The sequence below is a fragment of the Aulonocara stuartgranti genome (assembly GCF_965226115.1).
Source record: "Aulonocara stuartgranti genome assembly, chromosome: 8".
Taxonomy (NCBI): Eukaryota; Metazoa; Chordata; class Actinopteri; order Cichliformes; family Cichlidae; genus Aulonocara; species Aulonocara stuartgranti.
This window is the reverse complement of record NC_138959.1, coordinates 4953099-4976706: the sequence shown is the minus strand read 5'-3', so window position 1 is coordinate 4976706 and position 23608 is coordinate 4953099. Positions and strand designations below refer to the sequence as shown.

Here is a 23608-nt window from a genome sequence, read left to right as displayed (position 1 = left end):
AACTTAAGGTCAAGACCCCCATTCCATTTCTGCTTCATGGCACATTACGAGAGTATCAGCACATCGGTCTCGACTGGTTGGTCACCATGTATGAGAAAAAGCTAAACGGCATTTTGGCTGATGAGATGGGCCTCGGCAAGACGATCCAGACTATTGCTCTGCTGGCTCACCTCGCCTGTGAGAAAGGTAACAGACTGCGGCTTCTTATATGTACAGAGTTACAAAACTTTGGTTGTTGGAGTGTTATTTGTGATTAATACACTGTCCTGTTTCATTTGGTGTTATCAGGTAACTGGGGCCCTCACCTCATCATCGTCCCCACCAGCGTAATGTTAAACTGGGAGATGGAGCTGAAGCGCTGGTGTCCAGGGTTTAAAATCCTTACGTATTTTGGCAGTCAAAAGGAGAGAAAGTTAAAGAGACAGGTACTCATTTTCCTTTGTTAGATGAGTGTGATGTGCTGCTTTGTCTGCTCTCATTTACTTTTAGTCTCTCCCTCCTGGCTTTACTGCTGTCATCTGTGATATACTGCAGATTGTTCTTGTCAGTCTTTAACTCCCCGTGTTACTTATCTGCTGAGTCGTCTTGTTTATCAATTGTTTGTTCTTAGTTTGCCTGCTGCTTGACTTACTCTTAATAATTTTGTTTCTCCTTACATACTGCTGTCTTAATTTTGACTGTGGCTTATTTACAGTGATGTAGATTAGTGTGTATCCCAGGAAAAACAGAGGCACTGATCCAGCTTTTATTTATTTATATATATATATATTTTTTTTAACTCAAAAGTACAGTTTTTAAATTTAATGTTGCTGAAACAAAAGTAATTTAAAAAAAAAAAAAAAAATCTCAGGGCTCTCAAAATTTCAAAATCCCTGGTAGCTCTTCGGGCTGGGACTCTTCAGTTTTTGGTAGCCCAAAATAAATGTAAGTAGCCTGAATAAAAAAGAGAGCAATTTTTTGATTGATGTTTTGTTTCCTGTTTTGTTTCCTTTACAATATTATACATTAAAGTATAATATTGTAAAGGAAACAAAACATTAATCAAAAAATTGTTGAAAAACAAATTACAACATTGTATAAAAATTACAATCATCAACTCAAATACTTGGTTCTAATTGAACAGAAATTTCTATGAACTTGTAAGAACTGTGTAGGACATGAATCAGTCTGTGTCAGATCCTGAATTTGAAATTTCCACTGAAGTCACGGGTAAGAGACAAGTGGAACCAAGATTGAGGCCATTTGCTTTTTGACGTTTGCAAAGACTGCTAAATTTTGCCAGTGGTAGTTCACTCTTTGCAACATAGTACGTTGTTCTAAACAGATTTTTTTAGGTTTATTTTTAGTATGTTATTTGCAATTGGTGTTTGTTCTGGGAAAGATATTGCAGACTGAGCAATAATGCATTTCTCATGGGTTCTAATGGGGGCCTTTCTTAAAATGACTGGTCCCAGTAACAAAGGCGCTTGTCGACTCAGAAATCGAGAGAAAACCAACAACACACCCGGCAGAACATGTGCGCATTCGCTGACAAAATAAAAGACGCGCACCAGATAAGAAGTTGCAACGCGCGTTTGCGTCCATATAAAAAGCACTGTTTTTGTCCGCTAGAGTGGGATTTTCACGGCACATTCCGCACCACATCTCTGTACCACATCTCTGTGCGTTCATCATTTGTTTGAAGCCAGCTCACCTCCTGCAACCACTTTTCCGAGAATACGTGCTTCTTTTGTGGTTCGGACTCCTGACATTTGTTTGGAGGTGGAGGAACACCAAAGTAATTGCTTAAAGGAGCTTCTTCGACATCTTTAAGAGTTCTAAACAGATGTCTGTCCTCCTCCAGAAAATCTTATGTATGCAAACACGCGTTGCAACTTCATATCTTGTGCGCGTTTTTTTTTTTGTTGTTGTTGTTGTTGTTGTTTTTGTGACAGCGAATGCGCACCTGCGGACCACTTATGTGCAGCCCCGGTTATATAGCTCGTCATATTAAAGCCACAGAAATTCTTTTGTCCATGAAACCATAAAGCTGCACTTTCTTTTTGCCTTATAGTTTGATTTGTCATAACTTTTCCGTTTTGTGGTAAACTTTTCTTTGGCTGTCACTTCTTCACCCTGACACACACACACACACACACACACACACACACACACACACAACGGTCAGCGATTCTCTGTGCGATCAACCTCTCATATGTTTAAGCTTGCTGCGGGAGATTTCACTTGTCATGTTTGCATAGTAAGCTAACGATTGATAATACCATGTCAGAGGAATTGGTGCGCAAATTATCATCACTCACCAATCAGTGCTGTCGCTCTCTATGCACAGTTCGCGCGATTGCAAAGTGAAAGCAAAAAACAAGCGCAATTTCAAACGCGATTTCAATATGTCACATATTGACAGTGGCTCACCGAAGCCAATGACATAATTACCCAGCTACATTTCCGAAAGAATGCAAAAGCATTGACATATATTTTTCCTTCCTACAATGTCGCTAGCCCCGGGATGTCAGGCAGGCGATTTTGCAAGCCCTGTATCTGATTGAGGAATCACTCATCTTTGGAAAAGAGAGTTTATTACAGAGAAATGGCTCTTTCCAAAATAAAAGCTATACTATCCGCTTCTTCTGGGCTATATTCTCAGCAGCATATTGTAGCGGGTCAGGGCTGTTCGGGGTTCTGTTTGTACAGTTATGTTTTGTTTATGTTGCCATAGTGACGGGTGACGCCCTCTCGCTACGACGGTGTGTCCTTCCGGGGTCAGAGGGCTCCCTGTGTGTTGTTGTTGTTGCTGTGCGGTTGCCGCGATGAGCAGTTAGCTAGCGGCAGTGTTCTTCTGCAGATGTCAATAAACGGCTGTGCTCCCTGGCTAGCTCACGGGAAGCAAGACCAAACGACACCTCCGTCTCCTCCTTGTCTGAGCTCGCCACATTGGTGTCAGAAGTGGGATGATGGTGGCACCCCATGTTCTGACCCGAGTGACTTTTTCCCCCGCCGGTCGTGACCGGCCGGTGCGCCAAAAGAAGGCACCTGGACATTTGCAGGACTTTGTGTGGGGTAATGGGGTCGTCGGGGACGACTGACCCCTTAGGTGGGGGCTATGTATTGGGTCAGGGCTGTTCGGGGTTCTGTTTGTACAGTTATGTTTTGTTTATGTTGCCATAGTGACGGATGACGCCCTCTCGCTGCGACGGTGTGTCCTTCCGGGGTCAGAGGGCGCCCTGTGTGTTGTTGTTGTTGCTGTGCGGTTGCCGCGATGAGCAGTTAGCTAGCGGCAGTGTTCTTCTGCAGATGTCAAACGGCTGTGCTCCCTGGCTAGCTCACGGGAAGCAAGACCAAACGACACCTCCGTCTCCTCCTTGTCTGAGCTCGCCACAATATTAAACATATCAGGTCCCCATAAGGAGAATCATGTGCTAACGGCTGTCTAAATGACTCGGGTAAAGTTTGTAGCATGCATGCTTGTTTTTTTTTTTTTGTCTGCTTCCACTTGTCTTTGCACTAGGATGATGTCAGCGTAAATGTGCAGTCATATTCGTTGTGTTCCCACTAGTGCTGTCAGCGTTAATCTCGTTGAAATGTCGTTAACGCCACAACACGGCAAATCTCCGTTAACGAGCTACCCTTGATCGCCCCGTGCATGGGGCTAGACGGCCAACACGTTAACGAGCTAACTGCGCTAACACACTAGTCCCCACCCATGTAATTGAGGATTGCGTGGCACATCCAACATACTGTTTTACTTTAGGCCATGACGCGCTTACCTTCAGGGTCATACCTCACATGAAAACCAAAATAATTCCAAACGCCAGATCTGAATGAGGGTGGGGGAGGTTCAATTTGCCATGTTGCAAGGAGAGCTTAACTTCTGTCTCGCTAGCTTGCCCTGCGCTCTTCCTTCTGACGATGCTGTCTGTGTTGAACGCTCAGTGGATCTGCGCTCGACAGTGCAGCCTAGGCGGAGTAGTCGAACGCAGATTCACTGAGCGCTCAACACAGACAGCATCGTCAGAAGGAAAGTTGATAAAATAAATTACAAATTTTGTATTGTTCGATTCATATGCGTACCGAACCGAAAGCACTGTATCGAACGGTTCAATATCGATACGAGTATCGTTGCACCCCCCCCCCAAAAAAAAAAAAAAAAAAAAAAAAAAATATATATATATATATATATATATATTTTTTTTTTTTTTAAGTTTGGATATCTGGGGTTTGGGGTTTCTGCTGATACGAGCACTGATCTGATACCAGTCTTAAATTAATAAGCTGGGTTTCTCTTTGTGAGAAAGAGATTCGGCAATCGCTCTTTTATGTGAAGGACAACATTATGCTTGCCTCAGTCAGGTTTCAGAGCAGCCAAAACATGAAAAACAACCTAGCACAGGGGTAGGCAACTCCAGGCGTCGAGTGCTGGTGTCCTGCAGGTTTTAGATTTCACCCTGTGTCAACAGACCTGAATCAAATGATTAGTTCATTACCAGGCCTCTGGAGAACTTCAAGATATGTTGGGGAGGTCATTTAGCCATTTGAATAGGCTGTGTTGGATCAAGGACACATCTAAAACCTGCAGGACACCAGCACTCGACGCCTGGAGTTGCCTACCCCTGACCTAGCACAATAAAGTAAATCTCTAAATCAACCAAAATCTAACTAGAATCCAATAAGGAGTTTAATGAGGAAATCCAACAGAAGATTCAGGGATTCCTAACTTTAAAAACCAAAATGTAATAAATTAAAATGTCAAATAATCTAAATTTACTGGAGTGGTTTTAATTAGTAAAATAATCCAGGGTGGGACCATTAGTAACATGGTCCTCCTAAAATCCAAAGACAGACATGCTAATTGTTGATTCTAAATTGGTCGTAGATGAGGATGTAAGCATAAATGTCCTGTCATAGACTGCTGACCTGTTCAGGTTTTTCTCTACTGCAGCAGGTTTAGGCCCCCAAGTTTGATAAATGGTTAAGATGATGCGTGGAACTAAACTAAGACTGTTTATTTTATCCACCTAATTTATTTACATTCTTTAGTTCAGCTTCAACAGTTTGTCTTCATTTTTGATACAAGCCACAACACAAATGTTTCAGTGATTGTTTAAATTTCAGGAGTGCAGATACTGCAGCAGTTTGTCAATTAGTTTCTTGTTCACACTTCTTCCTTTTCCTTTTTAGCACTAAGACTGGGGTATTTATTTATATTTGCCTATATTTAGGGGTAGACTACAGCGAGGCACAAGTTAAAATGCTTACTGGTTACTGTGTTAATGCCAATACGTCACCCGTAACTGCAACACGAGCGACGTTACTGCATATTGTTGTCATTTAGAGTCTGTGCACCTCCTGCCAGAGCGACATAAAGATTGTATTAATCAAGTTTGCGACTACTGGTTATGCTAACTTAAAATAAAGAACTAAAAGCTTCCCAACAAGTGTTAAACCTGACATCATACACTGGGGTCTTCTGGTATTTTCAGTTCCATAACTTTATACAGTTATGGATTGATTTGTTTAACTTTTCCCACCGATATGATTCCTGTCTTGCATTGACGAATTCCTAATTTCCAGCAACTGTTGACATGTTTGACAGATACTGTATAAAGTGAAAAACTGAGTGCTGGAAAATAATAAGCCACTCTGTTACACTTTCTCTTCTTAGGGCTGGACAAAGCCAAATGCTTTCCACGTTTGCATCACTTCTTACAAGCTGGTGCTGCAGGATCACCAGGCCTTCAGGCGAAAGTCTTGGCGCTATCTGATCCTCGATGAGGCCCAGAACATCAAGAACTTCAAGTCCCAGCGCTGGCAGAGTCTGCTGAACTTCAACAGGTCAGTGGAGACTGTTTGTGTATATGGGCCCACATCAGAGAGTGAAACCTGAGGCTCAGTGGATGAGGCATGGCCTCTGGATTTTTTTTACACTAAATTCCAAAGTAGTTTTTTGTTTAAAAAAAAAAAAAATAAATAAAAATCTTTTTTTTGCATTTTAATGAAAAAAAAAAAGATTTATAGATATATTTTGGGGGTATTTAGACTCATGGACAGCAAACATGAATATTTGTATGTACAACTTCTGATTCTTATTGAAGAAAATCATCCTCCTTTCTCTATAATGCTTTCAAAGACATGGTGTCACTCAGTACCATTTGACTTTGAATGTATTTGAAATGCACTGAACTGTTAATCTACAGGCCACAGTTGTGTGTAAATATCTTCAAATTTAAAAGTGTTTGTTCTTTTCAAAATGATTGTCATCATTTGGCTGGTGGCCGGGGCCAGCTGGTGGTAATTTCTCACTGTTGTGTGGCGCTCCAAAGAGCCTGGCGCTTGTGCACATGAATAGATGCACGCTCTGAGAACGCACACCTTTATACAGGCTGCAGCGATTCGCTCCGATGATAAATCAAGATTACAACATCATCAGTATGAGGATGTTTCACAGTACCGGCTGAATAGAGAAATACTTGCACAGCATATTAAAAAAAAAGATCCGTTAGAAGTTTGAGAGTGCCTCTCATGTTCAGCATCAAAATGTTGGTTTGTGAGCTTTAAAGCAAATAAAGATGTGCTGCAAGATGCACACTTCAGCGTGGATTGTGCACTAAAAGCTTTTTTAAAAATAATCTATAATCTAAATTGATACTCAGCCCCAGTGAGATGAGCGTAGCCATGCCGACGGTGTAACCGCAAAAATATTTCTACATGAACCTCAGGATTTCCCAGCAGGACGTGGTGTTATTTACTTCACCTGTCAGTGGCTTTAATGCTGTGGCATATTTGGGTTTTAAAAAGAGTTTTATGATTTAGACTATTCCAGCAGACAGAAACACGACTCCAAATAAATGGTTATGTTATTTGTTTGATGGATGTTATAAACTCTTTATGGGGTGAAGATTGCGTTCTCAGCTTGCTGCACCCATGTGGCTAAAATGAGTTAAAGCATGTTTGATATCTTTAGCAGCTGAAAACTCTTATTTTCCTCTTCGTACTCACCTGAAGCTTGAATGATACGACTTTTTTATTTACGTCTCTCCTCGTGTCTGTGCTGATCATAGCCACCGGCGACTGCTGCTGACAGGAACCCCTCTACAGAACAGCCTGATGGAGCTCTGGTCCCTCATGCATTTCCTCATGCCCCACGTCTTCCAGTCCCACCGCGAGTTCAAAGAGTGGTTCTCCAACCCGCTGACGGGAATGATCGAGGGCAGTCAGGAGTACAACGAAGGCCTGGTTAAGAGGCTTCACAAGGTGCTGAGGCCGTTCCTGCTCAGGAGGATCAAGGCTGACGTGGAGAAGCAGATGCCCAAGAAATATGAGCATGTGGTGCGCTGCCGTCTGTCCAAGAGACAGCGATTCCTCTACGATGACTTCATGGCGCAGGCATCGTAAGTTACTGACTCAGCAGGAGGAATTCAAAGTTAATGTAAATTTAGTTTGTGTTTTGAAACGTAGTCACCAAAAGAAGGTGAAACTGGAAAAAAAAAAAATGTAATTGAATTTGACCCTAAACCATCTGATTTACAGGACCAGGGAAACGCTGGCCAGTGGTCACTTCATGTCTGTGATTAACATCCTCATGCAGCTTCGCAAAGTGTGCAATCATCCCAACCTTTTTGACCCTCGACCCATCCAGTCTCCCTTCATCATGCAACCCATTATTTTCCACACAGCCTCTCTGGTGCATGACGCCCTGGAGGTATCTCCTTTGAAGGTAAGCCTGAAAATAAAAAGCTTTCATTTGTTCAGAAAGTTGAGCCTGATGGCGTGATTTTTAATCTATTCTAACTTGCTTTTGCATTCTCAGCGCTGCGACGTTTCCATGTTTGACCTTGTTGGTTTGGAGAGCCGCGTGTCCCGTTACCAGGCAGATGTCTTCCTGCCACGCTACAGGGCCAGTCGCCAACTAATCCAGGAGATCATGGAGTCCCCCGAACCTCCTCCAAGGCCCAAACCAGTCCGCATGAAAGTCAACAGGTAAAGGGGGAAAAAAAGAAAGAAAAGAAAAATGCAGATTTGGATACTTGCAAATTTACATGTATTTTGGTTTTCTATGTTACCTGTGTTACCATACCTGTGACATTTATTACATGATATAATTATTGTCCTAAGTGCAGTAGTTCCCATATTTTATGTGTGTCCTCTTTCAGAATGTTTCAGCCGCCTCCTAAAGGTGATAATCGCCCAGTTCTCCTGATGAACAAACCTACCTGCTCCGTCCCCCCTGCAGCACAGACCCCCAAACCACCTCCAGTCACTGAAGTCACCTCAGCTCCTGCACCCGCTCCTGTAGTTCAGCAGGGTAAGCAAGGAATGAAACACCCTTAAAAAGGTGAAACATAAATTTTGCACGTTTTTTCTAATGCATTTTTGTTAAATTTCAGTGGTCTGTTCAGTCGCATCCACTCCTCCTCGCCCATCTCTTCATCCTACCGCTCAAACTGCAGTGAGGTCCAATGCTCCAAAAGCGATGCTGACTGTACGGCCTCCCACTGCTCCCTGCACAGCCACTATCCCAGCTCAGCCGAGTCCAAACCCCAGCAATGTCATGCCCCAGAGGGTCCTGCTTAGTCCAGATATGCAAGCTAGGTTGCCTTGTAAGTACATTTATTTCAAAGCAGATAAGCTGTGATGTTGTTGAAGTATTATCTCATTAAAACTCTGAGCCTGGGGACAGTTTCATGAGCTCCTGTTCAAAATGTAAGTCTCGTCCATTTCTCTCTTTAGATGAAGCATATTTTGAGCGTCTCGGTTTAGATTTCAATTTAATGATTGTTTACTCATTTTCATTGCTGGGTAAAAACCACACAGGAACACAGTGTGTACTCTGCCTCAGGTTGTTTCTTAAGGTGCAGGTGAAAAATAAAGATGGCAGTGCTTAGAAAATCTCAAACACACTTTGCAACTTCTAAAAATGGATCAACCATTAACATACAAGAAAGAGATTAGTCTACTTTTAGTTACAGGAGTCTGTGTGTTCTGTTATTTTCGACCATTCAGTAAGAAAACAAAAGGTATTTGGGGGATTTTTATTAACTAAATGCAGTACAGGTCTCTGTCATTCATTCATTCATAATTAAATTAATTTGTGGTAAAGTGAATGAATTATTATTTCTTACCTACGTGTCTCTTATTTTTCTTCCTAAGCTGGGGAGGTAGTAAGTATAGCCCAGCTGGCTTCTCTGGCAGGTCGGCCTGTGTCGTCGTGTCAAGGAAGCAAACCAGTCACCTTCCAGCTTCAGGGCAACAAGTTGACTCTGTCTGGAGCACAGATCCACCAAGTTCCAGCAGCTTCCTCACGCCCAGTTCAAGGTTGGTGTCTCCCACTAACTGTGGGTTTTCTAGTTTTCACCGATCAGATTTTATGGTTAGTAAAAGGTGTAATACCTCGTTTTGTTTGAACTTCAAAGTGTCATATTGCTGTTTGGGATAGGGGGCTGCTCAAAACAAGTTGTATTATCATTTTTACCTACATTTTGATGCCAGGATTACTTCTGAGTCAAAATATTCTATGCATGTTAATTAACAAGAAAACTTGGGTGCAATCATGTAAATATACTAAATTTAGCCATACAGGCCCTGGAAGTTTGATAGCATTTATCTATTGTGGTTATAGTTTAAATGGGACCAGGATATCCTTTGACCTCATTTTTATCTGATTTGAAATCAGACTAAAGATTAAAGATATTATATGTTTTTGGATTTTTGCAGAATCCCACTGCAGCTGGACTGCTTTATATTCAGTTATGCCAAAGTCTTTTAATCCTTCAATCAGAAGATAATCCACATTGGTCTGCTTCATTTAACTGATGACTGTTATTGTCCCATAATTGTGATTGATTTCTTATTTACATAAATCCCATCCCGTCCCATAATTAGGGAATAATTAAAGTCCTTATAACAGTCTGGTTCACTGTCACTCTACAGGTAATGTGATAAACCTGGTCCCCGGTGGCGTGCAGCATCACCTCATCAGCCAACCTGCACAGGTGGCTGTCCAGAGTACAGTCAGCACACACCCTGCAAACAATCCCTCTGCTGCCCCCCCTGCTAATCGCCTGCCACACAACACCACCTCTCAAGGTGTTAAATCCTTCTCCCTCCTCCTTTTATTTTAAGTATGAGACTTCCTGCTGGATATATGTAACCCATGTTTGTATATTTGATGTTTTCCAGTGTCCTCAACCATGGTGAGCAGCCCTGGGGTCGTGAAGATCGTTGTGCGTCAGTCAACAGGCAAGGAGGGCGGGCCTGTGCCCACCCTGGCTGTGGCCCCTTCCCCTCGTGTCGCTCCCCAGCCATCCCCTTCCCTGCACCCACACGCCAACACGACCCCCGTCAGGAACACCGCTCCACTGCAAATTGCCCAGCGCACCCCTGGTCCTGCTACCGCCCACTACACCATAGCTCCTCCCAGAAACCCTAGCTCAGCCCCGAACCAGCCCCAACCCCCTCGCCCTGTCCTCAAAGTAGTGCAGCCTCCTCCTCCATCGAGCACAGAACAGCCAGGTGAGAGAACGGGCTTGAGCTGTTATTCTCACTGAGCTGAAATTCAGATTGAATTCAGATGAAATGAAGATTGCATGACAAACCGAGCTGGGTCCAGTTTTTAAGCTTTATTTCTTCTTTTCCCTAACAACCTGCTGCAAGTTAATAAAATTTAATGTATAATGAAACATACAGGCATGCAAAAAGGTATTTTTAAGTAATGAAAATAATTGGATTTGAAATCGAATAACACAGAGATGCAAAAGAAGAAGAAATAAAAGTGAAATTGACTTTAAAGCAAATCCGTATTGAGTTTTTTACAGGAGGCTGTTTTCTCTTCTGTCTTTCTGCAGCTCCAGCTCAGGTGAGCGCCTCTTCTTCTGCTCCAAAGACCTCAGCAACACCGCGGGAAAGTAGCAGCAGCAGTCAGACAGCAGTTAGCACAAAGTCAAAGTCCAATCTGGGTGCAAAAGCCTTCCCTCCACCCAGGAAGGTGCCTCGTCCCGCTTCCCGTTCGCCTTTCTACATGGTAAGCAGTTTGTCCCTCTTGGACTTCACCTTTTAGATATTTAAAGCATCTGCAATCATTTTTTTTGAGGTGTTACCCAATACTTCTTCACCTAGTTAAAATAAATGCCCCCCTGTACTGAGACAATCTAATGTCCTGTTATTTTGGAACCATGCATCAGCGCTATGTAGACATGAACCGGGACGTTTCTAAACTGAAAAGATGCATGAAACATCAGTTTAAAAAAACAACAACAAACAAACCAAACTTTATGTGTGCCAAATCTCAGAGCGATGGAGTTGTAAAGACAAGTTTGATCATAGCATTCAGTCAGCAGGGCTCAGCTCACTAAAATAAAACTACATAATCAAAGAGGTTTCACTGTTACGCACAGGTATGGATTTGACATGTTCCGGCTTGTGATACTGGCTCCGTGAGACTTTTAGAAAAGCTTCCACAAAGAAAATTAAAGGTTCATTATTTTGCTTTTACATCAGGATAAGTTTGTTATACTCATAGCTGCCATACCCAAACTGTTCCAACAGGTTTTTGCACTTCAGTAGCCGACTTGTAAAAGTGTTTTTGAAGTCTTTATGTGGATCACAATGTTTAGATTAAGGCGGTATGGGAACATTAAAAACCATAATCTATGATCTTTAAATTTTATTGGTTAAATTGAAGCATGTCAATAAATTATATACATCTCTGATGCCAGTTTACCAGTTTGGCAATTTTTTTTTTTTTTTTTTTTTTTAATAATTGAAATTCATTCATCACCATCGGCATACAGCAATAAATGATTTAGCCTACCTTGTTTAGTAGACAATAAACTGGTTTTATAGAATAAAATGTCAGGCTCAATAAAACTGGATTAAAAAAGCTGACAAAGTGCAGTAAAACACCAGAACAGAAAACAGATCAGCTCAGTTTATCAGGTTGAAATAAACTGTAAGTGTCAGCGTTTTTCCTCTCCTGTGGTGCAGACGGTGGTCAAGTTTATCAATGAACAATAAGTTTGTCATGTGAACTTCAAAGTAGATTTTTTTTTTTCCAGTTTATTTCCGCTGCCCCCAACTGGTAAAGGAAATCAATTACAATCATTTTTTCTCCATTGTACATTTAAACAAGACTGAGCCTGATATACGAGCATGTTTTTCTTAAATATGCTGTCAACACTGCCCTGATTTCTGTAGCCTCCATTTACTTGTATCTCTTTACCTCAACAGTCATGGCTTGCAGACTCCGAGAAACAGCAGCACGACAGCCGGCTGGACTTCATCTTTCGAGTCAACGAACTCCACTGTGGAGCAAAGCCCATGTACGGTCAGGAGGTTCTGGACTTCCTGACTTTCCTGCCCGGTCGTCGTCCATCACCTGCTGCCCTGAACCCTCAGGGAGAGTGGGGCCGCTCTGGCCAGAGCAGCTGTCTGTATGCACAGCAGCAAAACGAGCACGACTACTGGTTTCACAGTCACGCTGTAAGAGAGGCCATCCACAGCATCGAAGGACGGCTGGAGCTGCTGAGTGACATCATAGACCGGTACTTAGCTTAACAGTCGTTTGGTTATTTGATATTACAAAGCTTCAGCTAAGGAGAAGGAGCTAACTTTGCTGTTTGTTTAGGTACACATTTGCAATTCCTCCAGTGGAAGCTCCACCCATCTCCATGCACTGCTGCCATCCTCCGCCATCTCTGAACCACAAGCAGGCAGTCTTCTCCTCCATGTTATCAGCTGAAGTCACGCCGCTCACTCGCAGCCTCCACCACGTCCAGTCCTATATGAGGACACAGTTCCCTGACCTGAGGCTCATACAGTACGACTGTGGTGAGTTCTCAGTGTGGTTTTTTGTTTTGTTTTGTTTTACAGAAAACCATGGAGCACCTTGTGGCAATCCACACCTACATCAGATACTCCTAATCACAAAATCTAAGGTTTAAATAAAAACGGTGTTGACTTGCAGGGGTGACACAAAGCAGGAAAATCCAGGACTGTCTAAGTATCCATTCTCACCTATAAGCCTTTGACAGGATGTTTGATAAGACTGTCATTTACTAAGGTGGGGGTCACCCACAGCTTAGATCCCATTCATCCCTCATCACTGACTCGATCCCAGATGCACACTGGCAACAACTTTAGCAAAACTCTCGACTGTACTGCAAAATTGGCACTAAATTTTCTTGAAATAGTATTTGGTTAGTCTTTTCTTTCCACCACTGTGTTTTATGCATAAAAGGCTGCTTCAAAGAGTTTACTCCATGTGCGATTATTAAATAATTTTATGCTCCTGCAGCTTGTTTTGCTTGCTGGTGGCTCATTTTGTGTCTTGTCTCCTGTTTTCAGGTAAGCTTCAGACTCTCCACACGTTGCTGCGAAAGCTGAAGGCGGGAGGCCACAGGGTGCTGATTTTCACTCAGATGACTCGAATGCTGGATGTGCTGGAGCAGTTCCTCAACTACCACGGACACATCTACCTCCGTCTGGACGGCAGCACCCGGGTGGAGCAGAGACAGGTCAGCAGTGATGGTGTTTTGATAGCGTAATCTTCACCTGTTCCGCTTCCAGGCAAGAACGAGAAAGCTGTAGTCTGTCTGTGATGCTCATTTCCTCTGTTTGTCTTCTGCACGCCACCACCAGGCGCTCATGGAGCGCTTCAATGCAGATCGACGCATCTTCTGCTTCATTTTGTCAACCCGCAGCGGCGGCGTCGGGGTCAATCTGACCGGGGCCGACACTGTGGTGTTCTACGACAGTGACTGGAACCCCACCATGGATGCTCAGGCTCAGGACCGATGCCACCGAATCGGCCAGACCCGCGACGTCCACATCTATAGGTGACTTTCTTTTTCCCTGCTTTTACTAAAAAAAAATAATCCTCACATAAAAACTTTCCCAAATCAAAGCTCACTCCCTTAGCTAAGATTTAAGATGCTTTGTTGTCATTATGTAGTCACATAATGAAATTCCGTGTGGTAGTTCTCAGCTTAAAGTCAGACACAATACTATAAAACAGAGACAGACATACAATAAATAAGCATACACAATAGAGGACTCACAGACAAAAGACACAAAGAGAAACAAAAAGCTGAGAGCACAGAGCCGCTGCATTGAACATAACATATGTTGTCAACATCTGTTTGACACATACGAGTGTTCATCTTGTTTGACTTAAACTGATGAGCATCTCCTACCTTCTTTGCATAATTTCAGAAGCAAAAGCAACAAAAAAAAAAAAGTAGGAATAAAAATCTAAAGTTTAAAATGGAAATTGGAGCTCAGTAGTCTCTGAATTTAAAAGATCTGCAGAATCTGGTTAAACGCTTCACACCACCTGGTCAGCACCAACCCATCTGGGTGTAGGGGGGAGGTTTTATACACCCGATAATCATTGGCCCAGTGAAAAATAGAAATGTGATTTTTAAAAGACTAAATCGTTTTATGTTCCTCCTCAGGTTGATCAGTGAGCGCACGGTGGAGGAGAACATTTTGAAGAAGGCAAACCAGAAGAGGATGCTGGGAGATATGGCTATCGAAGGAGGAAACTTCACCACGGCCTTCTTTAAACAGGTATCACGTTTACACGGGGCCTTCTTTGTAAAATAAATGCCCTTCAGTCAAGCCTTTTTTTTCCTTCTTTCTTCTTTTGTGTCTGGATAAGCTCAGTGATTCATCTGTGCATGATTAATAGTTGAAAGGCGCTCAAACATGTGGGTGGGTGCTTGGTGCATAATTGAATACAGTCACTGGTATCATGTGAAGGGATGTTTTTCCAGTGCTGGATGACAGGCCGAGACCTCATCCCCCTTTTAATTAAATTTGTTCAAACTGTCTTTTATATAAATACTACTTGTGCTTTTTTTTTTCTTCTTTTTTTTTTTTTTTGAAGTATAATGGAGTTTCTTCTAATTGGTCTTTTTGAGTTTAGTGTGTTGATGACATTAAGCAGTTCAAGTGCCTCTTGTTTTCTCTGTCTCATCAAGCACACATAACCCGTTCTGCCTTTGCTAAATGTGTCCGACTGTCACTTTGTTCCTCAGCAAACCATCAGAGAGCTGTTTGATGTGAATGAGGGGGAGAAGAGGGAGGCGGCGGTGGAGCTGTCGGTGCCCCAGGCTGAGGAGGAGGAAGCCGTCAACAAGCAGAGCACCACCATCCTGGAGCAGGTTAGAAACTTGGTGTACTGGATATTTACCACCCACCTTTTGGTGATTACCAGGAACAAAATGTACGTTTACTGAAAGTCTTAGATGCAATATAAACTGAATCAGGTTTTTGCTCTCAGCCTATTGAAATGAAAAGCTTAAAAAAAAAAAAGATCTCCTGTTAAAGGTGATCTTCTTATGAACTTCTGGACTGTTTCAAGGACTTTTCAAGAATTTAGCGATTCCTTTATTGACATTACTCATCGATTCAATTCTTGCTTGATCAACACTGGGTTCTCATTGGCTCTGTTTTGACATCTAAGCAGGAGCAAAGAAATTACATTCATGCAAATCAATTGTATACTGTGGGTCAAATGTTTGTTGAGGTATTTCCCGTCTTTGTTGTGATCAGTGTTCAAACTTTGCTCAAAAAAGTAATTATTACACAGAACACTTTTCTCAAAAGTAATGCAGTACATGACTTAATTACTCCTGGGAAAAAGTACTTTGTTATACTACTTGTCACATTACTTTCACTCTGCGTTCTTGGCTAGCTTAGCGTTAGCATGCTGTCTGGGCAGATTCTTTTAAAGAACCGTTGTTGGTTTTTTTTGTGTTAGCACCATAATGCAGTTGTTTCTGTCCTGGGTATGCAAGTTTCCACTTTACCGTTCATCTCGTCCTTTTGTACAATAAAAGTAAATGTTCAAATCCATGCTCTAGACTGCTTCGCTATTTTCCTCCTCTGACACAAACTGAAATCAGCTGATTGTGCAAGAACCGTAATTGAACTGGTTTTCTTCAATAACTGGTTCTCGATTCCCATCCCTAATGGCTCCCAGTTTTGTCGCTTGATCTAACACGAGAACTCCTGTCGTGTTCCTCCTCTACTTGTGCCCTGGCTGTACTTGAACTCTTGATCTCCTCCACCGTGTCAAATCCTTGATAATGCACATTTTCAAAAATGTTCTTGCACTGTGCCGTGTGCTGGGACGCACCACAGTTTAGATAATTTCTGCTGACACCCAGGGCTTAAAAATGAAGCCATCTGAGGCTGGCTTTGAAAGCAAGCCATCCCCATATTCATGTAAACATGTATATGAGGATGGCGATGGTGTTAAAATGCCCAAATTTACAGCAGGACTAAACCCATTTATAGACCAGTACAAAAACATTTCTGGACTCTATGGATAGTTTCATCCTTTTCCAACTCTGCAGGAGACGGAATTTATAATAACTCCTCCATCTGGTCAGGGTGTTGTAGCTGCTATTTCTCCCCTCCTCCAATTCCATTCACTAACCTGGACCACTGTTTGAAAAGAATACAATAGAATAACTTCGGAGATTCGACCAATTTGACTAGGCTAAGTTATTTGATTTTTAAAACCTGAACTTTATTTCACCCCTTGTACGCAGACATAATCCAAGAGTCAGGAAAAAGTTTAACTCCTGCCACATTTATCATGCTTGTGGACATTTACCTGATTATCTCCATCTGTTTGCTTCAGGCGCTGTGTCGTGCCGAGGATGAGGAGGACATAGTGGCGGCCTCTCAGGCCAAAGCAGAGCAGGTGGCCGAACTGGCGGAGTTCAACGAAAACATACCGCTTGATGACGGCGGGGAGCAGGAGGAAGTGGAGGAGCTCTCTAAAGCCGAGCAGGAAATAGCCGCACTGGTGGAGCAGGTGAGTAAAAACACATCGGCTATAAAAATGTATAATATAATAAAATATTAATGCTCTGCTGAATCTTTGAATTACAGTTTGTTTAAACGCACCTTTTCCTCTGCTTGTCTTTAGCTCACTCCCATTGAGCGCTACGCCATGAACTTCCTGGAAGCTTCGTTAGAAGATGTGTGCAAAGAGGAGTTGAAGCAGGCTGAGGTAAAATCACAACTTTCAACTTCAGCTTAATAATTAGTGATTAATACTTGAAAGTAATTTAGACAATAAAGGGAAAAGCAGGAACGAGAACTAGAAAATATTTGATTTCGGTTTAAGTCAAACATTTTTAACTTGATAAAACTTTAAAGAAAATCTTCTCCTCTTGTGTGTTTAGGAACAGGTGGAGGCTGCCAGGAAGGGTCTGGACCAGGCAAAGGAGGAGGGCCTGAAGCTCCACACATCATCTGATGATGACGAGGACGACTTTTTGTCAACACCAACTTCTGCTGAACCCGCCCATCCAGCTCCAGCCCGTCGTGGTCGTAAACCCAAGGACAAGACTGCCACCTCTACAAGGACTAGCGGCCGACTCCGTGGGGCCTCGCCTGAAACTGAGCCTGAGCCCACGACTCCCAGAGAAGTGCCTGAAAGATCCCGCTCAGGTCTGAGAGGACGAGGAGCTGCCAAAGACACAGGTTCTGCGTCTACGATCCCATCCCGCACAGACCACCACAAAACGTCATCATCCACCCGGGTTCAAGATTCCTCCAAATCTTCGAAAGCGTCATCTCCCGCCAGAGATCACCAGAACGCCAAAACCAGGACTCAACCAAACCGCTCCCATCCCAGCCCAGTGCCTTCCCCTCCTACAGCCTCGCCCCCTGGTGGGAAACAGCAGTGTGCTGGGGAGACGGACAGTAAAATCTCCAAAACGGGGAGGGAGGAGAAGGAGGTGGAGAAGGAGAGGAGGGCGTCTGAGTCATCGCTGGAGTCCAGCTGTCCGGCGGATCATCAGACTAAGGATGATGACAGTAAAGACTGCGCCATGTCTCCTCCCTCCACCAGCTCACGGTCGCCTCGCAAGCGGCAGTCAGCTGACGGTGAAGTGCTGCGGGGACTGGTTGAAGATTCACCATCAGCCAAAGTTCTGCGGAAGCTCCCGGGCCGGCTAGTCACAGTGGTGGAAGAGAAAGAGCCACGAAAGAGGCGGCGGCGAGGAAGTGGGACGGGAGGTGGTTGCTCTTCAGAAGAGGCAACGGCGGAGGACAGCGGTGCTGGATTTGTTGACGAGCCGAACAAAGAGGACGCATCACAGAGCCCAGACGGCAAAACTAAAGAGACTGTTACCAAATCCCCTCTGGACCAAGACGCTACCCCAAGTCCGCCTGTGCACCCTCAGCCTGTCAGAGGCTATCCTCCATATTCCCCTCCTCATCTGTCTCCTGACATGCCAGTGCTGAGGAATCTTCCCGTGCGGCGCAGATTGGAAACCGAATCTCGTATGGCTGCCCAGATGGGAGAGCAGCATCTAGGGAGAGGACGGGGAGTGAACCAGTCCAAGAAAACGGACATCCCACCAGGCAGAGACGCTGCTTCCGCCTCTGCTGCGGAGTCCAGCGTGAACTCTCTCATGCCACCTTTGAAAAGAAAAAGGGGCCGGCCCCCTAAGACTCCCACAAGACTACCTGAACTTGACAAAGCATCGACCACATGCCCACATCCCATCTCGGCAATTGAGGAAGGAAACCCGCCACTGTCCCCTAAACGTAAGAGGGGTCGTCCCCGCAAGGACTCAACGACCACGCTAGAGACCGTTAATGAGAGTCAGAACACTGATCTATCTAAAAGTGATTCCAGGACAGAACTGACGATCTCAGAGACCCCGCCTCCTGCTGCTATTTTTGAAATGACTCGGTCTTCACAGTCGACCAAAGCTGATCAGACAGACACTAAAATTGAGGCTTTGGCCCCGCCTCCAAATCCAGCCTCCTCAACAAAGTCAGATGAAGTTTCCACACCTGTCTCACTTCCCACTTCACCTGCACCCCAGGTGACCTCACTGATCTCTGAGACTGCCTCTCCCCAAGTGGTTGCTTCAGCCCCAGCTCCAAGTCCAGCACCAGCACCAGTCCTCTCTTCTTCCACATATACCTCCACCCCCGTCAGCAACACAGCTCTGTCTCCACCTGTCAGCGATGTCTCACCTCCTCCTCCAGGTGTTAAACCAACACTTGTGGTTTCCACAGTTTCAGATGCTGCTGTTCAACCAGCTGTGGAGGCAACCACCACCACAACCACACCAATTACACACTCCACTCCACCCACTACGTCATCTTTCAAAGCTGTTAAAGACCCCACCCCAACACTCACAACAGCTGCTACCACAGCGTCTGTAACAGTTAGTATTACACCACAAGTCACCACTGCAATGACATCACCTCCAACTGCTTCTCTTGTGAAGGACTTGCCACAAGCCTCTCTAGCCTCCACACCCTCCAGTCATCCTGTATCGAGTCTGGATACAGTTTCACCCAAGCAGACCCCTCCAACTACACCTTCCCCCAAACAGACCTCCCCAGCTCCATCTTTACCCAAGCAGAGCCTTCAAGCTACAGCTTCGCCTAAACAAGCCCCTGTAGCTACACCTTCCCCCAAGCAGACCTCCCCAGCTCCACCTTCGCCCAAGCAAACCTCCCCAGCTCCACCTTCGCCCAAGCAGACCTCCCCAGCTCCACCTTCGCCCAAGCAGACCTCCCCAGCTCCACCTTCGCCCAAGCAGACCCCTCCAGCTACAGCTACGACTGTGACAGCTCCAGTAAAAACAGCACAAACCAGTATGTTAGACTCAATCCAGACAGTGTCTGACAAGACTTCTACATCACCACCAGTCAAAACAGTGGCACCATCTTCTGGTAATACAGCTCCACCTTCCCCTCCAGCCAAAGCAAAGACAATTGAGACTGCTAACAAAAGCCCGACCGAACAAGCATCACCAACTGCAGAGGTTCAGGAACATGTAGAGCCCGAAAAGCCTTCAGCATCAAGTCCAGTCTGCACGCCTCCTCCAACTACAACTTCCCCAAGTGCTGTTACACCTGCAGAGGCAAAGAAGGCTTCAGCAGCTTCATCACCCCCAGCAGAAGGAGTAACAACACCTTCAACTGCAGCGCCATCCAAAGTCCTCACTTCTTCTTCTCCTCCCAAAACTGCAGAAAAGACTGACAAGACACCTCCGGTAACAGCTACAACATCAGCATCACTGTCTGTCACCATAGCTACATCATCACCAGAAAAGTCTGCTTCCCTAGGGTCAACAACCACAACCATCACCCCTGCTTCAGTAGCTACAGTCACAGCATCCACAACCAAAACAGCTCCACCCGTGTCCACTACACAAACCTCTGCAGTCACTTCCTCTCAGCTACAAACTTCTTCATCCACAAGTGTTCCTGCACCATCTCAGACCGAGGAAGCCACACCTGCTCCCATATCCGCTCCCTCATCCACTCCCCTCGTTGCACCATCTTTAGAGCCATCAACAGAGAAAGAGTCAGCTTCTAAAAGCGACCAAGAAGAGGTGACAGAAATGGAGGCTGAAGCTGCGATGAGTAAGGAAGACGACGACAAAAACTCAGACATTAGCCAGTCTCAGCCTAAAAGAAGAAAGGTGGAGAGTTCCTCTGAGACCAAAGAGTCAGGAAGGCCCCAAGGAGTGGGACGAGAAACAAAAACCACAACCCCCATTCCGAAAGATGAAGCTAACCCTCTGGAAGAAGAGAAAACTACTGAGGATCAGAAACCTGCTATCCAGAAAAGGTCACTTAGTCGCCAGAGTAGCCAGGAGTCTGCTTGCTCTTCTTCGCCATCGTCTGGGTGCTCTACCTCCACCCTCACCCGCCATGCCCACCACAAGAGGACCTACGAGAACAGACATCCTACCAAGAAGAGGCGAGTGGATCCTACATCAGAGGCAGGGAAGGAGGACAAGGAGGAACATGGCGAGGAGGAGGAGGAGAAGATAGAAGAGGGTAGTGAGACGGACCTTCCCCCCACTGCCTCTCGAAGGAGGCGCTCCAGGTCTCCTTCCTCTTCCTCCTCCGACTCTGACAGCAGCAACAGCAGGAAGGAGCACCGGCTCACTCGCTCAGCAAAACGCAGGCTCCAAGATCAGGAGAAGGAAAAGTGCACCAAGGACAGGAAGGGAGCCAAACCAGCACGCAGCTCGGACAGAAATGCGTCAAACAACGCCAATGCGTCCACAGGAGGAGAGTCGGGCAGCGATACGTCTTCTGTTAGGATCACCAGGAAGTCTGTGGGATCACAGCCGCCACAGGACACTAAAACGCTGACCAACAGCACGCCCTCGCTACCTCCTGAGCCAGAGGTTCTAGGGAAAAGGTGCTCAGCACTCAATGCAGCAGCCAAGCTTTTAGCTATGAAAGGCAGGGTGGACACCCCAGGCCACACACCTCGGAAAGACTTCACCCCTAAAGCTCCTGCGACTTCCACCACTGCCCCTTCGGACAAAAACCAAAAGCCTAAAAGTAAAAGTGTGCCAGCCTCTCCTCAGAGCAACTCTGTGACCAATAACAAAAGCAGCAAACCTTCAACACCCAATCAGGCGAGCCGATCTACATCACGCTCCACCAGACAGTGCCCTGGCTCTCTGGTTCCACCCTTAGAGGTGGAGTACAAGAGGCCTAAACCAGAGGAGAAAGAGAGAGGGAGCAGGAAGTCCTCGAGGGGCAAGGAAGGCGAGGGAGAGACGCGATCGTCGTCAAGGGGCCACAGCGCCTGCAGCAGCATGAGCAGTGATGGCGAGGGCGACTGCGGCGGACGCAGCAGCAGAAGCCGCAGCAGCAGCAACAGCAGCCAGCGCACCCTCAGCTCCCAGAACACGGAGCACCGAGGTTCCCGCTCCCGTGCCACTTCCTCCGGCAGCGAGCGGGAGAGGGACCGCAGCCCTGAGCGGGCAAAGAGCCGTGACAAAAAGGAGAAACAACACCGAGAGAGTCGCAAGGAGAGCAGGAGGTCCCAGAAGCACTCGCAGGATGTGACCAGCAGCTCGGGAACCGAGGGGTCAACGCCAGACAGGGTGCTACGGAGTGTTGCTGCACTCGCTGCAGTGCAGGCCCGCTCACCGGCCGCAAGCACCCGCTCCTCCTCAAGCCAACAGCGTCACAATAAGACATGATTGGAGTGCCAAAGGGGAGAATTAAAAAAAACAAAAAAAAAACAGAAGCGAGGGTGTGGCGGAGCGTGATACGAGAGCATGACGTGATCTCCAAGGTTGCTGCTTTGTCTGCACTCTGAGGAAAAACAAGAGCAAACTGAGTGCTGCACAAGCCAGGGACCTCACCGCCTCTCGGGCCCTCTCCCTTTCTAGTCGGGGCACGCCAGCTCTGCTTTTGAGCGCTGGGGGAAGGCTCAGGGACGCTGGACTGACAGTAAACAGGTGGCGCCGCTGTCGAGCGTCCAGATATGTGGACATGCCGTGGATAAAACTCACCACTTGGACTCGGAGGGGGTGGGGCGTGGGTGGGACAAAAGGTGCAAGTTGTTAGTTCACATAATGTACTGTAATCATTAAAAGACTGGAACACTCTGTTAAGACAGGGGTTAACGGGTTAACGGCGCCCTCTGCTGGGGTTACCCATGAAAAGTAATTTGTGTGACATTTAAAAGTCTCGAGTGAGCGGTTGTATTGTAAGTTGAAGGTTTTAGAAAGTTTGGTTTTGAGATTTTCTGTCCTGACTATTGTTTCTCTGTAGTCAGTTGATAAGTTATGCATATTTTATTATTTCTTCCAGGTTATTAGGAAGAGAACAGATCTGTCAATGTGATCTTTGCTGCACTATGCTGGAGCTCGTCTTTTTGTTTGGCCCCTCCTCTCCCCCTCTTTGTTTATTTTTAAAAAAATTTATTTTCTCCATGTCACTTTCTGTTCATCAGATTCGAAAATCCAGCCTTGCATTTCTCTTTTGCACATCTTTAATAACGTGGCCCTCGGCTTTTTTTCAGTACACCGTGGTGTTGTGATGCGTTTGTTCATCAACTGAAGTTGATGAATTGGTTCCTGGTACCTGACGATGTTTGTCTCCAGTTTGGAAAATGTATTATCTTTAGTCACACCACAAAATCCAGCTTTCATCCCCCCAAAACGTCCTAAAGGCAGTTTAAAAAATTACTTGTCACAAAAAGCCAAGTAAATGTTGAGAACTGAATTTAAGAGTGCCTCTGTGGCCAAATGGTTTTGAACCTCAGATTGCCTTGTGAAGCACCTGAAGCAGGGGTGTTAAATTTCTCTTATTCGGTTATTAAAAAAACAAATTAATCCAAAAAATGATGTGGGGAAAAATCCACCCCTTACATGAAACAAGAAAGGAAAAACACCCCGAGCATCAGTGCTACTGAATTAATGTTTCATTTTTCACCTGAACTTTGTTTTTCTCTCACATCATCGATTTTGGTTCATGTTTAAAAAAAAAAGGAAAAAAAGAAAAAAGTATACTTGGACAAAATAAAAAAAAAATATGTGAATAAAATTACTGGTACAGTTTGAGATGACTGTAAATTGTCGATTTACTTTTGAGCAAAGATGATATCTGGTGGGGGGGCGGGGGGGTAGTTTATGGTGATGGTCTTACTTTGATTTCTGTCTCTTTTTGTTGCATTCCTTTGATCCTTGTAATTCCACATTGTTTTACTTGAAAATTATGGCAATTACAGTTGAATAAAAAGACCAAAAATTAGTTGAAATTTTTTTTTTTTTTACCCCAAATGAAGATTTATTTCTGTGACCAACACAAG

General features: G+C 44.9%; 1 protein-coding gene across 3 annotated transcripts in view; it reads left to right on the top strand.

The window, feature by feature from the left end:
* srcap (Snf2-related CREBBP activator protein) overlaps nt 1-23550 on the top strand; it is a 42557-nt gene extending 19007 nt beyond the window's left edge. For 2 of the 3 annotated variants that reach the window (XM_082544914.1, XM_082544915.1), the window contains 21 exons: nt 9-186; nt 289-425; nt 5660-5829; nt 7056-7385; nt 7525-7711; nt 7805-7974; nt 8148-8299; nt 8382-8594; nt 9145-9309; nt 9925-10080; nt 10174-10506; nt 10839-11014; nt 12220-12533; nt 12617-12819; nt 13336-13505; nt 13630-13826; nt 14445-14559; nt 15030-15155; nt 16643-16819; nt 16934-17017; nt 17193-23550. In XM_082544914.1, the coding sequence (XP_082401040.1) occupies nt 9-186; nt 289-425; nt 5660-5829; nt 7056-7385; nt 7525-7711; nt 7805-7974; nt 8148-8299; nt 8382-8594; nt 9145-9309; nt 9925-10080; nt 10174-10506; nt 10839-11014; nt 12220-12533; nt 12617-12819; nt 13336-13505; nt 13630-13826; nt 14445-14559; nt 15030-15155; nt 16643-16819; nt 16934-17017; nt 17193-21992 (8553 nt within the window). In that variant the 3' untranslated portion in view covers nt 21993-23550. The remainder of the gene's footprint in view (nt 1-8; nt 187-288; nt 426-5659; nt 5830-7055; nt 7386-7524; nt 7712-7804; nt 7975-8147; nt 8300-8381; nt 8595-9144; nt 9310-9924; nt 10081-10173; nt 10507-10838; nt 11015-12219; nt 12534-12616; nt 12820-13335; nt 13506-13629; nt 13827-14444; nt 14560-15029; nt 15156-16642; nt 16820-16933; nt 17018-17192) is intronic. The other variant, XM_082544916.1, reaches the window with a different exon arrangement.
* The last annotated feature ends 58 nt before the right edge of the window (nt 23551-23608 follow it).